Source organism: Quercus lobata, unplaced genomic scaffold (genome assembly GCF_001633185.2).
Source record: "Quercus lobata isolate SW786 unplaced genomic scaffold, ValleyOak3.0 Primary Assembly Scq3eQI_107, whole genome shotgun sequence".
NCBI classification, from domain to species: Eukaryota; Viridiplantae; Streptophyta; class Magnoliopsida; order Fagales; family Fagaceae; genus Quercus; species Quercus lobata.
This window is the reverse complement of record NW_022154705.1, coordinates 711,741-733,914: the sequence shown is the minus strand read 5'-3', so window position 1 is coordinate 733,914 and position 22,174 is coordinate 711,741. Positions and strand designations below refer to the sequence as shown.

Here is a 22,174-nt window from a genome sequence, read left to right as displayed (position 1 = left end):
ATTACAAAAAAAAACTACAAAAATCACATTTCAAACTACTCTACTAAACACTCCCTTAGTATTTTACACATTAGTACTTTTGTTCTAACTTTTAAATCTGATATATTTTTTCTATTAAATATATATTCTCGCCTCTCTCTCATACCCGATACTCTCATCCCAATAAAACTTCTTTCTTATTTATTTTTAAGTCAACCTCTCGCCTGTCTCTCAATTTGACAAGCTAGATGAAAAATTGCAACACGAATGTGATTGTTCGATCCATTGTCAAAAACTTTTCTTTGAAAATAGAGGTCTTTAGCAAATTCAGGGATAGGTTTCAGTTTCTCGAGGAGACTAGGGCTCGTCTTCCAAGAAAAGGTGAGAAGGCTTGCGCCTTTGCTCACGGAGAAGTTTGCTTTTACGAGGTTGCATTTTCGTGCGGCCTCAGATTCCCCGCCCATCCATTTATCATGGAGCTTCTTCGTTACCTAAACCTTGCACCAGGGCAGCTTATGCCTAATTCATGGAGAATAGTCATAAGCTGTATGGTGATTTGGACGACCATTGCCGACGGAGACATGATCATGCTGAATGAGTTCATCCATCTCTATTGTTTGAAAGAATCCAACGAGTTTGGGTATTATGAGTTTGTACCTTGGGATAGAAAGTCGCGTCTTATCGTTGATCTTCCGTCATCCTTCCGTCACTGGAAATCTAGATATTTCTTTGTGTCGGGAGACGGTTGGGAGACTCTTTCTGATGATTTTTGGGGGGACGTTCCTAGGTTGCTGCGGCTGTGGGAGACCCCTTTGCTTGGTGCGTTTGCCCCTCATGAGATGTCTTTTCTTTTCTAACTTCTTGTTTATTTTGGTCATTACTTCTGATCTTTTCTTGGTTTTGTATCTTGCAATAAAGGAGCGTCCTAAGCTCGAGAGTAAGTTTGAGGAGCGGGTTCAAGAAGCAATCAAGTATGCAAGGATGATTGATGATTTTGACAAGTTAATTGATCCACGCACGTTAACTCGTCATTGCTTAGGGTCGGAGCCTTCTCTTTACGTCCTCAGCACGCTTGACCAGGAAGAGACAAAATGTGAGTTGCCTTGGCATACAGGAACGTCTTTGTCCACTTTTGCTTCGTCTTAACTCTCCCTGTTTTCTTTGGTGCAAAGATGATGACCAAGTTTAACAAGGAGATGTACAAGAAGATTAAGGAGAAGAAGAACAAGCCCCTTTCCAACATTGGCCAAAGAAGGTTAAGGATTACAGACAAGGAAAAAGAGAAAGAGAAAGAAACGGTGGAGAGAGGTTCGTCCACCCCTGCCTTGGACTTAGAGGAGGGTCAGGCAATTTCTCCTGGTGTTTCTATTGTGGAGGTTGTCCGTCCTTCGAAGTAGGGAATAAAGGAAAAGAAAAGATTGGTTCCAGTGTTTGGTCCAATGCCAAGACAGCCATGGACCGTGGCAATGAGCTCCTTACTCCCGGGGAAATGAAGGAGATTTCAAGCATACCCTCCCACGAGATGGTGAGTCGTCATGTCCATAAGCTCATGCAGGTAATCCTTCTTATCCTCATCCTTTTTTGCTTCCTCCTTAAGCGTTTAACTGTGTTCACTAACTTTGATGAAACTTTTCATTGTAAGGTGTTGGGAGAAACAATGCATATCACTACCCAGTATTTGGCAAATGAGGAGAAGGCCATCATGGCCAACTCGAAAATAGAGGCGTTGGAGGCTGAAGCTTCGGGGTTATGGAAAGACCTGATCTCTGCTATGGATGCTCTCAACACTTCCAAGGAACAGGTTAAAGTTTTGACTGAGTAGTTGGAGTCCGTGAAGCAATTAGTGAAGCAAAAGGACGAACTCCTTGCAACAACTGCTCAAAGGATGAAGGTTGTCGTAGCTAAGGCCGTCACCGCCTTCCAAACCACAGACGAATATAACACTATATTTTTTCAGTGGTATTTCAAAGGCTTCAAGCTTCTGAGGAGATACCTGATTAAGCATGACCCTAGCACGGACCTCGAGGAGTTAGATTTTGAAGCTGTTGATAAAGAGATCGAGGAGGACGAGGTAGCCCAGACATCAGCCCAAACTGCGGCGTCCACTGGTGCGAAACCTTCCCAGGCTAACAAGGACGATGACGATGCCCCCTAAGCTTGAACCTGTTGCCCCTTACAAAAGTTTTTTTTTTTTTTTTTTGTTTTTTTTTGTGGTCTATATGCTTTGGACACCTGATATTCGGATGCCCTACCTATTTTTGGGGCTTTTTGAATAGTTTAATTTTATATAATATGTCTGTGCATTTACCTTTACTTTCCTGGTCGGTTGATATCATTTGCTTGTGTTTAGCTAGGATTTAGATCTGGATGTTCTTCTTTTCCATTTGGGAACTTAGAAAAATTTTGTTGGCACATTTGTTTATCCTTGTCCTTTTATGGACTTATAAGATTTTGCCTAATTTTTACTTGAATGAAAGGTTTGTTGGAGGATGATGCTTTGTAAAAAATCTTTCGTTTGGGCAATGTTTATGTAGCTAAGAAATTTGACCGGCTTTCATCAGGACGATGCACCTCCGTTCAAGGAATTGTACCGTCTTTTCGTTTGGACGATGTATTTCCCTTTAAGGAACCATATCTTCTTTTCTGTCTAGACAATGTACATCCATTTAAGGAATTTTATCGTCTTTTTGATCGGGACGATGTACATCCATTCAAGGAATCTTATTGTCGTTTCAATTTGGACGATGTACATCCATTAAAGGAATCTTGACGTCTTTTCGATTTGAACGATGTACATCCATTTAAGGAATTTTATCGTCTTTCTAGTTTGGACGACCATTTTGGTCTTTTGAGGAGGAAATAATTAGAGTGCGTGAATTGCTGGATAATACTTGTGAAATGCTGAATAACAACTTAGGAAATTCTAAATAATCACTTATTACATAAAAAAGCACGAAATCAAATTATGTTAACTACTTACAATCAAGCTATGAATCCTTTTCGTAATACCTCTTTAGATGTTCGACATTCCATGGACAAGGTAGCCCTTTTCCTTCTGAGTCTTCTAGATGCTAACTTCCCTAGCATGAATACTGGATGACTTTATAGGGCCCTTCCTAAGTTGGACCTAGTTTGCCTTGCGTTGGATCTTTTGTTGTAGGAGTTACCTTCCGAAGGACGAGATCTCCGATGCTGAATCTTTTCAACTTCACTCTCCAATTGTAGTATTCGGCTATCTTCTGCTGGTACTTGGCCATTCTTTGGGAGGCTTGGTCTCTGACTTCATCCAGGAAATCCAGGTTCTGCTTCAATTGATCGTCAATGCTTTGCTCGTCAAAGAACTCCCTCCTGAGGCTAGTGAGCCCCACTTCAATCGGGATGACTGCTTCTGTACCATACGTTAGGTTGAATGGTGTCTCTCTTGTTGGTGTTCGTGCTATCGTCCTGTAAGCCCACAGGATACTTGGTAATTCCTCGGGCCATACTCCCTTTACCCCCACTAACAAGGACTTAAGAATCCTGAGCAAGGTTCGGTTGGTTACTTCCATTTGTCCATTGGCCTGAGGATGTCCTAGTGATGAGTACTTGTTTTTGATGCCTAGGCTCAAGCAAAATTATCTAAACCCATGACTATCGAACTGACGACCATTGTCTGAAATGATTGTCCTTGGTATCCCGAACCTGCAAACAATATTTTTCCATATAAAATTTTGTACCTTTGCTTCTGTGATCATTGCAAGATCTTCCGCTTCGACCCACTTCGTGAAAGTAGTCAATTGCGACGAGTAGGAACTTCATTTGTCTCTTTCCCTATGGTAGAGGGCCCATAATTTCGATCCCCCACTGTGCGAACAACCAGGGCAAGGAAATGGTCGTCATTTTTTCTCCTGGGACTCGTTGAACATGCCCATACCTTTGGCAACTATCACACTTCTTCACAAAATCTGCTGCGTCTTGCTGCATCGTGGGCTAGAAGTAGCCTGCCTTCATGATCTTCTTGACAAGAGATTTTTCCCTCATGTGATCTCTGCAAACCCCCCCGTGTACTTCCTCCAGGAGATATCTGGCCTCTACCTCTTCTATACATCTCAAGTAAGGCTGGGAGTAGCCTCTTTTGTAAAGCTCGTCATTTAGTACTGTAAATCGGGCAGCACGCTTTTGGATCTTCTTGGCTTCTTCAAGGTTTGGTGGTAATCGTCCATCTTGGAGGAACGACAAAATTTGACTCGTCCATCCTGAGTGGGTGTGCGCAAGGATAGTTTGAAGCTCCTTGATGCTAGGGGAGTTTTGTTCTTCCAGCCTCCAATCATTCATCTTATCCCAATCATCTGTTGAGGCACTCCGTGCTACCTCGTCAACTTCTACATTTTGATCCCATGGGATCTGAACAAACTCTGCACGATGAAAAGTAATCACCAGCTAATTCGTCAGTTTGAGGTATTTCTGCATTCTTGTCTCTTTCGCTTCGAAGTCTCCTCTGAATTGCCCTATGACAAGCTGTGAGTTGCTTTTAAGCATGATGTTTTCAACTCCAAGTGCCCGAGCTATTCTTAACCCTATCAACAAAGCTTCATACTACACTTCGTTATTAGTTATAGGGAATTTGAGCTGGACCCTATACTTGAGTACATCCTTTTCAGGGGAAGTGATAACAACACCCGCTCCACCTCCTTTCTGAGTGGACGATCCGTCAGTGTTTATCGCTTGAGCTCATGTACACAGGCTTCTCGTTTGGGGGTGGTGTATTCTGCTATGAAATTGGCCAATGCTTGAGCTTTTATGGCCGTTCGTGGACGGTATTCTATATCAAACTGGTTGAGCTTGATGGCCCATTGTACCATTCGTCCTGTGGCCTCGGGTTTGTTCATCGCTTTTTTGATGGGCTGGTCCGTCATTACTATGATAGGATTAGCTTGGAAATACAAACGAAGTTTTCTTGAAGCCATTATTAGGGCGAAGGTGATCTTCTCTATGCACGGATACCATGCCTCAGCACCCTGGAAAGCTTGACTGACATAGTACACAGGGAGTTGCGCCTTGTTTTCTTCTCTGATCAAAGCTACACTGACTGCCGTGATGGATACCGCCAAGTACAAGAATAAGTCCTCGCCTTCTTTGGATGGACTTAAGAGTGGGGGGTTACTCAAGTAGTGCTTCAACTCTTGAAACGCTATTTCGTGTTCCTCTATCCAAGCAAACGCTTTTTTCAAGGTCTTGAAGAAAGGAAGACATTTGTCTGTTGCCTTAGAGACAAACTTGTTAATGGTTGCCACTCTTCTTATGAGGGATTGTACTTCTTTGATCGTCTTTGGTGAGGACATCTCGAGGATAGCCCTCACTTTTTAGGGATTTGCTTTGATTCCTCTTTGTGACACCATAAACCCGAGGAATTTCCCTGCAAAAACCCCGAAAGTACATTTGGACGGGTTTAACTTCATGTTGTACTATCTGAATGTGTTAAACGTCTCCTTGAGGTCGTCCAGGTGATCCTCTTCCTCTTTACTCTTGATGAGCATATCATCAATGTATACTTCCATATTTCTCCCAATCTGTTTTTTGAACATCTGGTTCACCGATCTTTGAGAGGTGGTCCCTGCGTTCTTTAATCCAAAAGGCATGACCCTGTAGCAGTAGAGTCCTTAACTGGTGACAAAAGCAGTTTTTTCTTGATCTTCTTAAGCCATTTGTATCTGGCTATATCTAGAAAATGCGTCCATGAAAGTGAGATGTTTATGTCCGGCGGTAGAATCTACTAGCTGGTCAATTCTAGGCAAGGGAAAACTATCCTTCAGGCAGGCTTAATTTAGATATGTGAAATCCACACATATTCTCCACTTCCCATTTGCTTTTTTGACCATGACCACATTAGCCAACCACTCAGGATAGTAGACATCCCGAATAAAATTTGTAGCAAGCAACTTATTTACTTCGTCCATTACTGCTTTGTTTTGTTCGGGGGCAAAGACTCTTCTTTTCTGTTGGATGGGCCTCTTCTCTGGGTCTACATTCAGGTGATGCCGGATGATGTTTGCTGGGATCCTTAGCATATCCTCGTAGCTCCAAGCAAATACATCGAGGCTATCTTTCAGGCGTTAATGATCCCTTCCTTTGTCCTAGGACTTAGATTCATCCCCATTTAGGTCGTCTTCGCTAGACTTCCTTCAACCAACTATATCGTTTCTAGCTTCTCGACGATCTCTGGTGTTTTTTCCATGATTATCCATGTGTGGTTCTCTTTTGAGGCCAGGATGGTCTAGTAACACTCCTTTGCCAACACTTGGTCTCCTTTTATCTCTCTGACCCCCTGTTCTGTTGGAAATTTTAACTTTAAACAGTATGTGGAAGTAGCAGCTTTCCAGCAGTTGAGGGTAGGTCGTCCTATGATCACATTGTAGGATGAGGGTGAGTCTACCACCAAAAAATTATGTTTGTTGGTTACCTGAAGGGGGTATGAATCAGCTGTGACTGTCAACATCACTATACCCCTGGGGTATACCTTGTCTCCACTGAAACTATCGACGGGGAACTCGAAAGGACGAAGCCTTTTAAGGTCTAGTTTTAATTGCTGGAAGGCGGAAAGGTAGATAATGTTAGCCGAGCTCCCATTTTCTACCAGAACTCTCCTTATATTGAACCCTTCGATCATAACCATACTGACCAGTGGGTCATCATAAGGTTGCTTTACTCCCCTGGCATCTTCTTCTGAAAAGTACATGTCTTGGTTTGTCCGTCTTTGCTTTAGAGGAGGTAGGCTATGAACATTGTTTACCTGCCTTTGGTGTGACTTTCTAAATTGGATCTGAACGATCCCCCAATGGTTGGGCCCCCCGTGATAGTTTTTATTACCCCTAGTGCATTCTGTGGACGAGGTGGTGGATGATCTTCGTCTCTTCGGGAACCCCCGTGCTGATCTTTCTGACCGTATTTACTGGAATCTCCCCTTTTCACATATTGCTGTAGTTTCCTTTTTCGTATAAGTTCTTCTATTTGCTCCTTCAAATCTCTACAATCCTCTGTATAATGCCCATGGTCCTTATGAAAGCGGCAATATTTCCTCTTCTCGCGTATACTAGGTGATGAATGGAGCGGCCTCGGCCAATTCAGAGATGGCTCGTCTCTTATTTCCATCAAAATCTAGTCAACAGGCATCACTAATGGTGTGAACTTCATTGGACGAGGGTTCTTGTCCTCTCTCCGTCTGTTTCCTTCTTCATTCCGAAAATTAGCTCGATCTCTTTTTTGTCCTCTTCAATCATCCTCCTTTTCCTTGGTTTTTTCTGCTCCATCTATGGCTGCCAGAGCTTCTTCAGCGTTCATATACTTTTGTGCTTTCAACAATGCCTCTACCATCGTCTTGGGGGGATTTTTAGCCAAGGAAGCCACAAAATCTCTGGACTTCAATCCAGCCTTGAAGGTCGTGAGCTGCACCTTATCGTCTGCTTCTTCTACCTCTAGCATTCCTCGGGTGAAGCGTGTTATGTAAGACCTCAAAGGTTCCTTCTCTCCTTGTTTGATGGTGAGCAAATGGTCAGCAGTCCTTTTTGGATGTTGCCCGCCAACAAAATGACAGACAAAGTAGTTGCTTAGCTGCTCAAAGTTATCAATGGATGACGTTGGCAACTTGTTAAACCACTCTCTAGCTACCCCTTTAAGGGTGGTGGGAAAGGAGCAGCACAAAATCTCATCAAGGGATTATTGAAGACCCAGAGTTGTCTTGAATGTATTCAGGTGATCCAGCAGGTCTTTTAGCCCGTTGAAGGGCTCTAACTGAGGTAGACGGAACATGAAGGGCACCGGGCCCTCCTAGACAGCCACAATGAAAGGTGAATCTATCTTCCTAACTATCCTTTCAAAACTCTGGTCTGTCTTTCTTTTGATAGCGTTTCTCAATTCGTCCATCTCCTTTCTCATCTCCTTGAGGAGATCTGAGTTCGCCTCTTCTAGAGTGCTGGTTTGTCTCTTGTGACTATCTTCATCGCCATCCCTGTTGACATCTGTACGGTTGTCTTCTTATTGCAGCCGCTGCCACATCTCCTGGTTTTGCCTAGTAAGATCCTCCACAGTGGCTGTGAGTGACTGAATTTGTAGGGCCAATGCAGCAGGATCTGGGTTAGTATTGGATTCCATATGGACTTGTGAGTTAAATGGAACAGTACTCTCAAATCACATGTTGAAGAGTAATTGTTCCCACAAACGGCACCAAACTGATGAAGTCTGAATCGTCAGTCAAGTGTGATCATCCAGATTGGAGTCGTCCTCAGCTAACCAGACCCTGAAAAAATGAGTAGTGAAGGGAAGAAATGTGGGTCACCGGTGTGGTGCCTACCACAAAGTCTCCGATCCCAAAGTCAGAAAAAATCAGCCAAAGAACGTTAAGAAATCAGTATAAAAGACCTAGAATATTACTTTGTATATGTACCTCTCTTTTGGATTTCATGGCTATATATACATGTACACAGGTGCCTCCTTCTAGCCGTTGGTGGAGTCTTAATGGTGACTTTATTCTATTCTGGTAACGCCTCTGCAGGGTGTTATTGGTGGGTTGTTCTCCCAACGGTATAGAGGCTAATCATTACTTTATAACAGTTCATTAATGAGCAAGGATGGATTAGTTTGCCCTTGTTCGGCGACCATTATTAGCTGGACGAATCTGGGAATCTTCTTCGTCCTTGCTCATGATTATGGACGACGATGGCATGATTGGTTCTATCAGTAATAATTAACTTTTGTAGAAGGACGTAGACTCTAATCTGGAAGACTAAAAGAAAAAATCCGTAGACTCTAATCTGAAAGACTAAAAAGAATAATCCGAAACATGAAGGTGTAACTGGAGCTTCAAAATCGTTCCTTTATTTTGGTCATTTACTTCAGTCCGTTTTATATTTTTTGGTTTCTTTTAGCATAAAAATTCATTCACTTCAGTTCGTTGAATAATTTTTTCGTTCTTAATAGTCCATTTGAAGAAAATTTTTGTGGGAAAAGAATAGGGTTCTCTTTAGGTCGCCTTTAGACACTAAAGGTGAAAAGCATGGCTTGCCGCAAGGTAAAAAAAATCTCTTCATTTTCGATGGTAGAAAACAGTGGGTCTAGTCTATATACAACGCTCTTACCATGGAAGACAATGCAAAATGGTGTGCTGGGCTACGTTTAGCAGATGTGGAAAGTGAGGTGGATCTAACACCACCAATGATGGAAACAGGGCATGTGTTGGCTGGGAAATTGTACGCAAAAAGAAGGGTGAGTCTAGAGTCGGTGGCAAGGGTGTGCGAACCAAAAAGAACTTTAAGGTCAGCGACATGGGCGATCACAATGTTTTGTTCCAGTTTAAGGAGGCGAAAGATCTCGATAAAGTCCTATGCCTCAGCCCTTGGTCATTCGATAAATACTTGGTGGTACTCCACAAACTGGGGGTGGGGGAAGTAGTGAGTAAGTTGAAGTTTAACAGGGCATTATTCTGGGTGCAAATCCACAGGCTTCCTACTATGAACCGATGCAAAGGAAATGGGTTTACGAATCGAGGGAATATTGGGGGAAGTGGTGAAGGTCGAAGTGGATGAGCATGGATTTAGACTGGGGGATACCTTAGAATACATGTGGTGATGGACATAACTCAGCTACTATGCCGTGGACGACGAGTTCGCATTAGGGATTCGGCGGCGACGTAGGTTGACTTCAAATATGAGAGATTACCCATAATCTGCTTGTAAACGTTTATAATGTTGTGGGCTTTAGGCCCAACTAAATTACTTGTATAACACACATTCTTGTACTATACTCTTACTTGTACTGCACTCATATGCCTCATATATATAAAGGCACTCATGTATATTCTTTCAATGAGAAATACAATACTATTGTATTCAATATTTCTAATATGGTATCAGAGCCATTGCTATAACTTTCTTGTGTCCTGTAGTCTTATCTTTGTTGGTATTTTCTGCTGCCTTGACTTCTTCAATCAGTAAATCTTTTCCATGCCCTCTCCTAACTGCCCCACCGCCGTCAGAGGTGCCCAAGGTTGAATCTTAACCGCCAGAAGCTTGAACACTGCCACCAAGACCATTGCCTTTATCGGATCTTCTACATCAGACCTCCAATTAAGACACAAGACATATCACCGAGTAGATTTTCAACCGATATACATAACTCTGCCGGAATCATCATCATCTGACACTACACACGTCGCCATGCGCTGGTCAAAGATTGGGTAGTTTTTCCACGCGCTGCCATGCGCCGTCAACATTGCTCCAATCATCTCACCGCCGCCGTCATCGAAATATTCTTTCTCCGATCTACATCGTCGGAAAAGAATTGGTCTCATCGAACCCTCCACACGCCCTCACGCGCCGTCCAAAGATTCGGCGAAGATTGAACCACGTGCCTCACGTTCCACGTATGGTTGGTAATACATCTTATTCCTCTTCTCTCTCAGCTTTATCTGGTATGTCTCCTACCTCTTGGCTTATGGATTCTGCTTGTTGCAATCACATGACACCTCACTCGTCCTTATTTTCTGACCTTAAACCTGCACCGTATCCTCTTAATATTCACACAGCAAATGGTTCCACAATGTCTATCAAAATATAGGTTCCGTTGCAACCTCTAATCTCTCGATTCTTGGAGTCTTTAATGTTCTTGAACTTTTTTATAATTTATTTTCTGTTGGACAATTAGCTGAGTTGGGTTATCGCATTATCTTTGATTATTCTGGGTGTATTGTGCAAGATCCGAGGACGAGATGGGAGCTTGGGACTGGTCCCAAAGTTGGGCGTATGTTTCCCATGGACAACCATCGTCTTCCACCTGTTGCTCCTGTTTCTATTGCTGCAGCTATTGCAGTTCCTTCTATTCCTTCCCTTGCACTTTGGCATGCTCGACTTGGTCATGCATCTTCTTCTCAGGTACAACAATTGGCTTCTAGTGGTTTGTTAGGTTCAGTGTCTACATAAAATTTTGATTATGTTTCATGCCAGTTAGGAAAACAACCAGCTTTGCCTTTCAATACTAGTGAATCAATATACACTGATATCTTTGACCTTATTCATTCTGATGTTTGGGGGCCTTCCTCTGTCTCTAGCATTAGTGGATCTCCATATTTTGTTGTCTTTGTTGATGATTACTTTCGCTATAGCAGGATTTTAATATGAAACATCGTTCTGAATTGTTGCAAGTATATTCTGATTTTGCAAAAATGGTCGAAACTCAATTTTCCAAACGTATCATAATTTTTCGATCTGATAATGCTCTTAAGTACACTCACTATACTTTCCAAGCTATTTTGCATTCCTATGACACTGTTCATCAACTAACTTGTCCAGGTACCTCTCAACAAAATGGTAGAACCGAATGAAAACTTTGTCATATTCTTGACACTGTTCGTGCTCTTCTTCTCTCTACCAAAGTTCCTGCTCCTTTTTGGGGCAAAGTTGCTCTTCATGCTGTTCATACTATTAATCGTATTCCAAGTCCTGTCATCCAAAATCAAGCTCCATATGAGCGCCTTTTTCGGTCACCTCCAGACTATCACCATCTTCGCTTCTTCGGTTCTGCTTATTTCGTTCTTCTTCGACCACATGAGCATAACAAACATGAGCCTTGATCAAGGCTTTGTTGTTTTCTTGGCTATGGCGAAACTCAAAAGGGGTATCGGTGTTATGATCCTATCTCTCATCGTCTTCGTATCTCGCGCAATGTTGTCTTTTGGGAACATCGCCTCTTTGTCGAGCTCTCTCACTTCCGTGCCTCCTTATCTTCCTCCTCTGTCTTAGATCTCTTTCCAGATGAGGCATATATTCCTTTTGTAGCTGCTCCTGATTCTCTTGTAGACTTCTCTGTCCAACCACCGGATATCACTGATCCCTTTCCTAGTTCGCCCTTTAATGAACAAGTGGAAGATGAACAGGTCGAAGACGAGCTACCCAACCCCAACCTTTAGCTTGGGTCCCCTGCTCCTGCTACGCCTGAAGATCTTACACAAGACATTCCACCTCGTCACTCAACTTGGGTAAGATCTATTCCTACACATTTTCTTAACTATCATTGTAACACTGCCCTTGCTACACTACACAAGCCTCACACCTATTGTGAGGCCTCCACTGACCCTTTATGGCAGATTGCAATGATAGAGGAACTTGATGCATTATCTAAAAACCATACTTGGGATTTGGTGACACTCCCTCCTGGGAAATCTGTGGTTGGTTGTAAGTGGATCTACAAGATTAAGACTCACTCTAATGGGTCCTTTAAGTGCTACAAATCTCGTCTTGTTGCAAAAGGGTTTACACAGGAGTATGGGATTGATTATAAAGAGACCTTTGCTCCAGTTACTCGTATCTCATTTATTCGTGCCCTCTTAGCTGTTGTTGCTGCTAGTAAATGGGACCTTTTTCAGATGGATGTCAAAAATGCATTCCTTAATGGGGATTTAAGTGAAGAAGTTTATACGCAACCTCCTCCTAGTCTCTCTGTTGATTCAAACAAGGTGCGTCACCTTCAACGTGCACTTTATGACCTTAAACAAGCTCCACGAGCTTGGTTTTCCAAATTCAGCTCTACCATCTCTCGCTTGGGTTACTTGGCCAATCATTATGATTCTACCTTATTTCTTTATCGCACTAACAAAGACACTATTTTACTTCTCCTGTATGTGGATGATATGATCATAACTGATGATGACCTCACTAGTATTCAAGAACTCAAGGATTTTCTCAGTTAGCAGTTTGAGATGAAAGATCTTGGACATCTCAGCTACTTCTTGGTTCTTGAAATCACTCATTCTACAGATGGATTTTATATTACTCAAGCCAAGTATGCATCTGAACTCTTGTCTCGAGCTGGACTGACTGATAGCAAGACTGTTGACACTCCAGTTGAGCTTAATGCGCATCTAACTCCCTTAGGAGGGAAACCATTGTCCAATGCCTCTCTTTACAGATGCTTGGTTGGTAGCCTAGTTCATCTCATTGTCACTCGTGTAGACATTTCCTATGCTGTTCACCAAGTGAGCCAGTATCTGTCTGCTCCACGATCGACTTATTATGCTGCTGTTCTATGCATTCTTCAATACCTAAAGGGCACTCTATTCCACGGTCTTTTCTACTTTGCTCAGTCTCCTCTTATTTTTCGTGCATTTTCTTATGCTGATTGGGCAGGAGATCCCACTGATCGCAAGTCCACCACTGGTTATTGCTTTCTTCTGGGTTCTTCTATGATTTCTTGGCAAAGTAAGAAACAAACTCATGTGGCCCGTTCTAGTACTGAAACAGAATATCGTGCCCTTACTGTCACCACATCTGAGCTCCTTTGGCTACGATGGCTTCTTAAGGATTTAGGTGTGTCTACATCCTCTACTACTTCTCTTTATTGTGACAACCAGAGTACCATTCATATTGCTCACAATGATGTCTTTCATGAACAGGCTAAACACATCGAGATCGATTGTCATTTTATCCGTTATCATCTTATCCATGGTGCTTTTAAGCTAATCTCAGTCTCCTGTAAAGATCAACTTGCAGATATCTTCACCAAGTCACATCCTAAGGGACGCCTTCGTATTTTGGTTGACAACCTCATTGTACTACACTCTTATTTGTACTGTACTCATATGCCTCGTATATACAAAGGCACTCGTGTATATTCTTTTAAAGAAAAATACAATACTATTGCATTCAGTATTTCTAACACTACTACTAGTGTGGGAAGGAGGAGCATGACGAGTGCGACTGCCTATAGTGGATGCATAGCAAAGAAACACTCAGACCGGAGGAAAAACAATAAGGGTCGTGGCTGCGTGCGACATAAGATTGTCTCCAAAAGCTGCAGCTGGTCCTTGCGTCAAACTGAAGCACGGTTGGTCCACAGCGACTGAGTGAAGATGACGAGGGGGTGGATTCGACGAACTGCAGGTCGGAGATGAGAGGTACTGCACAAGGATAGGAGCACGTGCTTGATGACGTGGAATCCACCAGGCCTGACACGACAAAGCACAGAGCAGCAATGTCCACGTGTGGGAGCGAAAATCTCTTGCAACTTCAATCCCGTGAATTTCGAAGAGCATTTAAGGGAGATTGACGTCGCTATCTCAGCTGGTATTTTGAATTTGGTAGTCCCTCCATTAACAAATTCAGTCTCAAATTCTGCAGATAATATGGCAAAGATGGAGGACATTTTAAATTAAAAAAGAAAGCGTACAAAGGACAAAGTATTGGGCTCACATCCGAAATGGGCTTTGGTAATTATGTCGTAAAAAGTTAATCTCATTCGTTTAAGAATTTTGATCAAACACAAAGTTAGAGTAGCTATTTAACATATAAATATTTATTTAAGTATAATAGTTTTATAGTACCTACTTGCTAAAGACAATATATCTATTCTCTAAAAACTTCTAAGAATGATAACGAATATCATAACAATATGATATATTTACTATTTTCCAAAATATTAAGGGAAAAATTGCATGATTTTAAAGTTTAAAGAAGAATTGTAAACTACTCCAAACATAAAGGATGAAAAATGTTTTTTTCCTAAGTTTTTGTTTTTGTTTTTGTGTGCAAAACTATGTATTTTTACTTAAAAGAGTGTGTAAAGAAAAAAAAATACAAAAAAGTCAACCCAAAAAAATTATATGTGGAATAATAAATTTTGGCTCAACAAAGTTGATTAAACCAACTTGGTACTATAGCTATTATTCAAAACTAAAAAAAAGAAGAAGAAGACAATGGCTCAACAAAATGGCACAGTAGATGTACAGCGCAAAAACACTAAATGTACAGTGCAAAAACACTGCATGCGCATTTGTGCTTTTATATATAAGAAAAATAGATAATTACACTTTACCCACCTATGGTTTAACTCTAATTTGATTTACCTACCTGTGATTTAAATTTTGACACTTTACCCACCTATGATTCTCACCGTTATTGTACCGTAACCAACCTTTGTTAAAATTAAGGGTAAATCGGTATTTTTGCCCAAGTTTTATGTCTCTCTCCTCCCAAAATAAAAAAATAGTACAAAAATGCAAGAAAAAGAAGATCAAAAAGTGATATTTGTCTCTCTCTCCATTCACACAAATCTTGGACATGAAAAACATATCAAAAACAAAAAACCCAGATCAACCTACACAAGATCATTAATGACTTATTGTCCAATTTCTAAGCAAGAATAATGCACCTTTCACTGTTAACATTTGCCCTTTCCCAAGTCTTTATGGTAATGACAATTTCCCACAAAAAAAAAAAACTGTAACTACCGTGCCTCTGGTAATGTAACTACTGTTTGAAACTTAAAAAAAAAAAAAAAAAAAAAAAGACAAAAGTGTCTCACCAAACTCCACTGTAGATGACCAGTAAAAAAAGTGGCATGAACAGTATATAAATACTGTAGTGACATAGCTGCTTTTTATATAGTTAATAGAAATAGAAATAGATTAATAGATATAATTAATACCAAATCTGGCTTGGCAACGTAATTGACAATTTGCTTACTCTTCTCTGTGTGATCTGCTAATTTTCACCTTATTAATAGTTGGACTTTGCTGGGTTTTTAAGCAGCATCATTTTTCTTCTAAAATTAAGACTCCGTGTGGAGGAAAAGTGGCATGAACAGTATATAAATACTGTAGCGACATAGCTGTTTTTTATATAGTTCATAGAAATAGAAACAGATTAATAGATATAATTAATACCAAATCTGGCTTGGCAACGTAATTGACAATTTGCTTACTCTTCTCTGTGTGTTCTGCTAATTTTCACCTTATTAATGGTTGGACTTTGCTGGGTTTTTAAGCAGCATCATTTTTCTTCTAAAATTATGACTCCGTGTGGAGGAAAAAAAATGTTATTTGTCCTTGATTTACTTAAATTAAAAATAAGAGAAATTAACGTGTGTCAGGAGGCTTACCTTTCTCGATCAAAAAACGTATATAAAGAGAAATAATCTCATTACTGAGTGATTTTGTCTAATAATACTTGTGTCTTGCCATTTGCATTTTTTGAAAAAAAAAAAAAATATATATATATATATATATATATAAAAGATTCCATATGGATTACAGTCTTGCCACTTGCATTTTTTGAAAAAAAAAAATAAAAAAATAAATAAAAGATGCCTATAGGTTAGTCTATGTATACTTTTCATATACCTCTGATCTCCACAATTTGCAAATTTTCTACATTTTAAACCCAAATGGTGAAAGTTAAGTTTACACACTGGTTTATTTATAATTTGAGTTCACTAATATCTAAAGCATTTGTGTCCTATTGATATAGTGATTCTAAAAATTTACTTCAAAAACAGTCAAATGTTTCAGATTTCATCGTGGCAACAAGAAGAAGCAAGACAATGAAAGTAAGAATTTACTTGGCTGCGTGTTGGGTGCATGGCAGCATATGGTTTTGGAATTCACTTGTCAAAGATTGAAAGAAAAGGAGGAAGAAATAGATGCATATGATATATGTGGTTTAGCTATTAATATTTTTCTTAAAAGGAAGTCACACATGACTCAATCTTTTATAGGTGTCTCGATGTGATTAGTCTTAGCTGCTAAACAGTGTGATTAGTCTTGGGTACTGTAACTATTTCACACGTGTGCTTGCACACGTTTTTTTTAACTAAGAAATCAGGAATCAGAAATAGCCTTCTTTTAAGAGGTGAACTCCACAGTGTGTGGGTCCCGCCTCTCACACCCCGCTTTGTGGGGCAATGGACAATAGGATACATGTCTATACCGTGACCGGACAATAATACCCGCTAAAGCGCAACGCACAGATTATATTCCAGAACAACGTATTCAAACTTCAAAATTCAGATTATATTGCAGAACAATATATTCATACTTCAAAGTTTTGTTGGGAAGTAAATTAAAACAACGCCGGAATTCACCTTCTCTAAAAAGTGCAAAACAAAAATAAACATAATTCTCAGAAATCTTCAATTTGTCAATTTTGTAGACCTCGTCCATACAAGCATTCAATTCTTCCTCTTCGGTAGATTTTCCCCTCATTTTAGATGCTAATGACATATTCAGGCGAACCCTTGATGGTAACTCTTCGGGCGCTAGCGACGGTGGAGTACGGTTAAAAACCGTGCAAACCATGTTTGGCGAAATCATTTTTTTCCTTCGAAAAATTTCCGCGCCCGGAACTACCTGCACAAATATAACCTATATTATAATTTTGAATAGAAACGGGACAGCATCTTCGGCCGAACAGACTACCATTCTTATTTTAGAACCTCTCTCTCTTTAAATTATACTGACAAAAAAAATAATAATCTCCTCGTCAACCAAACCACAAAACAAGGAAGCCCAGATAACAAGAACAGCAAGGAACAGACCATCTATACCAGACAGAATGCAGAGTTTTACGTCTTCACTTTCACTTATTTTATTCATTTTCTATTGTGTGATTTGGATTCATACGTGAGTTTTGTATTTGTTTTCAACTAGGCAAAAAAAAAAAAAAGCAACAAACATATAAAGAAAATAAACAGACAGATGAAAAAGTAGCATTGACAGAAAAGGAAATAAGACTAACCCTCACTAATTGATCCCAGGCGAAGTCATCAATATTGATTTCTCCAGTGGTAGGATTAACCTTTTTGGGAGGCACATAATGGGTCGCACGGACCCAGGTTTCCCAGCGGTTCCGGAGTTTGGCCCACGTTAATCTTACGTCGAAGCAATCAAGTTTCATTTCAAACTGCCGGTTTACGGCTGCTGCAATTACAGTTAGTTTGTGCCTTTCAATATCTGTGGAGCTGCCTTCCCAATTGACATTCATGGAGGCAGTCATCAAAAAGAAATCTATAGCGCCATCTATTTCAAGTAGCTGTTCAATGGCTGTCTTTTTTCTCCCAAGGCAATTTTCTTTCTTGAGAGCCCTTGCACAGTTGCACACACTCATATTGACGAGAGAGACAGAGAAGGGGAGAGAATACTGAAGAGGGAAATGAAAAGTTAGCAAAGAGTAGGATGGGAAAGAAAACAGTATTGTCGTTTGAATGTCTGAATAAAACGTGTGGATTTAAAAAAAAAAAAACGTGTGGATGTAGTAGGATTTCGAAATATGTGGTGAGTGTGATATAAACGTGTAAGGGTAGGATGGGTGGGAAAAATATGGTTTTTATTTTTTTGGGATGAATTTTGCCAAAGTAGTGTCCAAAGTTTGGTAAGTTTAATATTTCTCTAACTCCCTAACGCTATCCATGTGACTTAACAAGTGAACAAGTCCCCACGCGCCTGATATTCCAACACCCAATGGGACTTACGGGGAAAAAAACAGGCGCGTGTGGTGAAAAGCGTGAAGGTGAGTTTGTACGGGAGGTAAAAGATATTGCGGGTTTATTGAGGGGGAAGCTAGGAAGGTGTGTGTGGAAGGTGGGGTTGGGTGGACGCGGTAAAATAATAAAATAGATTTTTGGGTGTTAAAATGGTATTTTTATATAGAAGAGTTGACGATTCTTTACAATATTTTTATAATAAATATTAATAATATATTATTATTAGTTTTAACCCAAGCTCATTAGTAAAATTATTATTTTTTCATTAATAATAATTTTTTTTTTTTTCCAATTCTATATTTTAAAATAATATTTTCTTAAAATTCATCCTAATACAAAACAGTGGCCACTCCAACGCCACCATTCTGTCCAAACAATGTCTCGTCTTCTAGACGTTAAATGACCTTTTAAATACCTATTAAAAAAATGACACGCAAATTGTTGTTACAATATTCCTAAATCTAAAATGTGTTGCATTTATGCAAGGAGAAATCACATCTGAATTTTATTTGTAGGAAAAGGATTTTTAAGAGAAGTTCAAATTAAGCAAAATGAATTTTTTAATAAAAAATTCAGATCTGATTTTTTTCAGTAACAGGGAATGGATTTTGTGAAAAGTTCCCAAATCTGATTTTTTATTAAATAACAGAATGAATCTCCAAAAGGAAAATCTAAATCTAATTATTTAATTAAGAAAAATTACTGTTTATTACTATTTATAAAACTGTTTAAATACTAAAAATATATTAAAAATAGACCTTATTTACATATTTAAAAATTATTTTATTACAATATTTTAGTTTTTAATTTTAACAAAAATAAATTGTATTTAATCAGATGTTATCTCTCCTTTAGGGCTCACGCCCCCTCTATCTATTTTTTTTTTTTTTTTATTTACTTTTCTCCTCACCATAACTTTGATTCTTCCATCATCACTCTCATCATCCCCTGGATTTTCAAAATTTTCCTTAATTGAAGTAGCTTTATAGGCTTATAGCTTGTTAATTCCAAGACTCTTTAGTAAAGTTACTGATGTTGCTTAGGCTTATAGCTTTGTTAGTTCCAAGAAAATAATATTGTTAGTTTCAATATATATATATATATATGAATTTTATATTTTTATTATTGTGTGTTCTAAGATATATAATAATTAATTATTTTTAAAAATATTTTCTTAAAAATTAAAAAAATATGGACAATTTTTTCAACTCTTTAAAAAATATTTTTAAAAATAAAAAATTTTAACACATACTTTTAAGACACATATTAACCAAACTATATATATATATATATTTATTTATTGATAATTGATACGTGCATTTTGTAGTTCAATAAGACAATAAGACAATATATATATATATATATATATATATTGTCAAGTGAATGGTGACCGCCAGATCTTTTGCTTAAGAGAAAATGGTTTTCTCATCAATTACTGAAAAAAGCTGCTCACATGCTCATCATTGAAAAAACTTCATGTACGACTTGGGTTTTTTGCCTTTCACCTGTCTGTTTCTTGTAGTGCTACTATAGCACAGCTTTTTAAAGATGACAGCTAATGTGCTTCAGTATTTGAGAGAGTCTTCAGTAGACATATTATTAGGAATGGCAACAGGTCAGGTTCGGGCCGGGTTTCTTAATGCCCGAACCCGCCCTGTTTAATAAACGGGTTTTTTTCCTGTGCCCTAGACCCGCCCCGTCGGGCCCCATCCAAGATCAGAAATCCCAAAAAAAAAACCCCAAATCACTAGGGATAGCAATTTCTGCCCGATCCGCGGGTACCCGGCCTGGCCCGACCCTAATGGGCCGGATTTTACCCGGTCCGATAAGGAATAGGGTCGGATTTGGGTCTTTAAAAAAAAAACCCGAACCGGGTCCGGGTCGGGTCCAGGTTTTTATGAAAATCTGGCCCGTACCCGACCCGGTTATATATATAAATACTAAAATACCCTCCTATATATATATATTGTTATAAACCCTAACATTTTCTTCTTCAGCTCACTTGTAGCCCGCCTCTCATCTCTTCTTCATTTCATTTCAATACTCTCACTCACACAATCTCACTCTCTCACTCACAAATCACAATCTCACTCACTCACTCACAAATCACAATCTCACTCACTCACTCACAAATCTCAATCTCACCTTCGGCCAACTACCCAACCTCTCACCGTTGGTCCAACTCTCGCCGCCGTCCCAAGCTTTCGCCGCCGTCCCAAGCTCTGTCAGTGTCACCGTTCACCGCAGGTCTCAGTTCGTTCTGTTTGGGTTCATTACGGTTTGGGACCTTTGGGATCGTTAGGGAGTTTGGGTTCTTTTTTTTTTTTTTTTTTTTGAGAATCAAGTTTGGGTTTGTGATTTCTGTGTTAGGATTTGTGTTTGTGTTTGTGATTTTGAAAGTAAAAATAAAAAATCTGAAATCTTTGTCATTGTTTTTGGGTTTTTAGTTGCTACTCTGTTTCGATTGAAGAATATGATCTGGGGTTTTTGTTTTTGGGTTTCTAATCTAGGTTAATGAACATGTTCTCGACGTCTTGGGGGTTTTTTTTTTGGGGTTTCTAATCTAGGTTAATGAACATGTTCTCGGCGTCTTGGGGGTTTTTTTTTTTGGGTTTCTGATCAGACTGATGTAGATTGATGAACGTGATTTGGGGTTTTTTTTTGGGGATTTCTGATCTTGGACGGGGCCCGATGGGGCGGGTCTGGGGCACAGGAAAAAAACCCGTTTATTAAACGGGGCGGGTTCGGGTTTTTGGGACAGACCCGTGGGTCGGGTTCGGGCATTAAGAAACCCGGCCCGAACCCGATCCATTGCCATTCCTACAAATCACGTTCATCAATCTACATCAGTCTGATCAGAAACCCTGGGCTAGTTTTGAATGTCGACTGTCAGATCTTTTACTCGGAGAAAATGGTTTTCTCACCGATTACTAATAAAAAAGCTTCTCACATGTTCATCAAAGAAAAAGCTTCTCACATAAATGATAAATGTACTTCTTGGGTTTTATGTTTATGAACAATAGCTTTTTAGCTTCTCACGTAAATGATATATGTACTTCTGGGGTTTTATGCTTATGGACAGTAACTTTTTAAAATCATATCTTTATCTTGATTATTCTCATCAGTCCGTTCAAATTTTTCATTTGTTTTAGCATAAAAATTCAATCACCAAAAAAAAAAAAAAAACTAAAGGCGTGACAAGCATTTTATGTTTTTGGGTAAAATAATTTTTTCCTCAAACTTCTAGTTTTTTTTTTTTTTTTTTGGACTAATTATAATTCACCCATTTGTAGTTTGGTCGAAATTTAAGTTATCTACCTGTGGTTTGAAATTTAAAACATTCACATCAGTGGATGCAAAGTATTCTAAGATACAAAAATCCCTTCATTTGTATTTAGGTTTCAGTCACTCTCCCTTTCTTCATTTGATCAAATCATGCCACCATTGCTCTATGTGATAACTTCTTTTCTTTTATCTCAAACATATTAGGGTATGCCATAACTTTTGGGTCATCTTTAATTTTACATCTTTTATCTTTATTTGTCCTTTAGAATTAGGTGAATACAAGATATATGATTGAACAAATAAGAGATATAAAGGGTATCCCTTTTTATGGGGTATTTTTTTAAAAAAAAAGAATGGTAATTTGGAGAGCACTGTAGCCACTCTATTTTTTTTTTTTTTTCATAAGAAGAGAGATTTTTTTTTTTTAACGTGTTTTTGGGGTTTTTTTTTGTTTTATTATTATTATTTTTTAGAGAAGTATCGGGTTTTGTTTTTGGAAGGAAGAGATTTATTTTTTTTTTTAAGCAAGTAGCAACCAAGGCCAAAGGCAGCCCCCATAGGCACGCAGCAGCCAAGGCCAAGGCCGCCCCCCAAGGGCATGCAGCAGCCAAGGCCAAGGCATGCAGCTATG

At 39.4% G+C, this 22,174-nt stretch overlaps 1 protein-coding gene across 1 annotated transcript; it reads right to left on the bottom strand.

The window, feature by feature from the left end:
• Positions 1-7,227: 7,227 nt before the first annotated feature.
• Positions 7,228-17,938, bottom strand: LOC115972873. Its single transcript, XM_031093107.1, has 3 exons — positions 17,514-17,938; positions 16,775-17,125; positions 7,228-7,566 (listed from the first exon to the last, which is right to left on the bottom strand). Exons 1-3 carry the CDS (start codon positions 17,880-17,882, stop codon positions 7,228-7,230), a joined length of 1,059 nt encoding a protein of 352 aa, XP_030948967.1. The 5' UTR covers positions 17,883-17,938.
• Between the last annotated feature and the right edge of the window lie 4,236 nt (positions 17,939-22,174).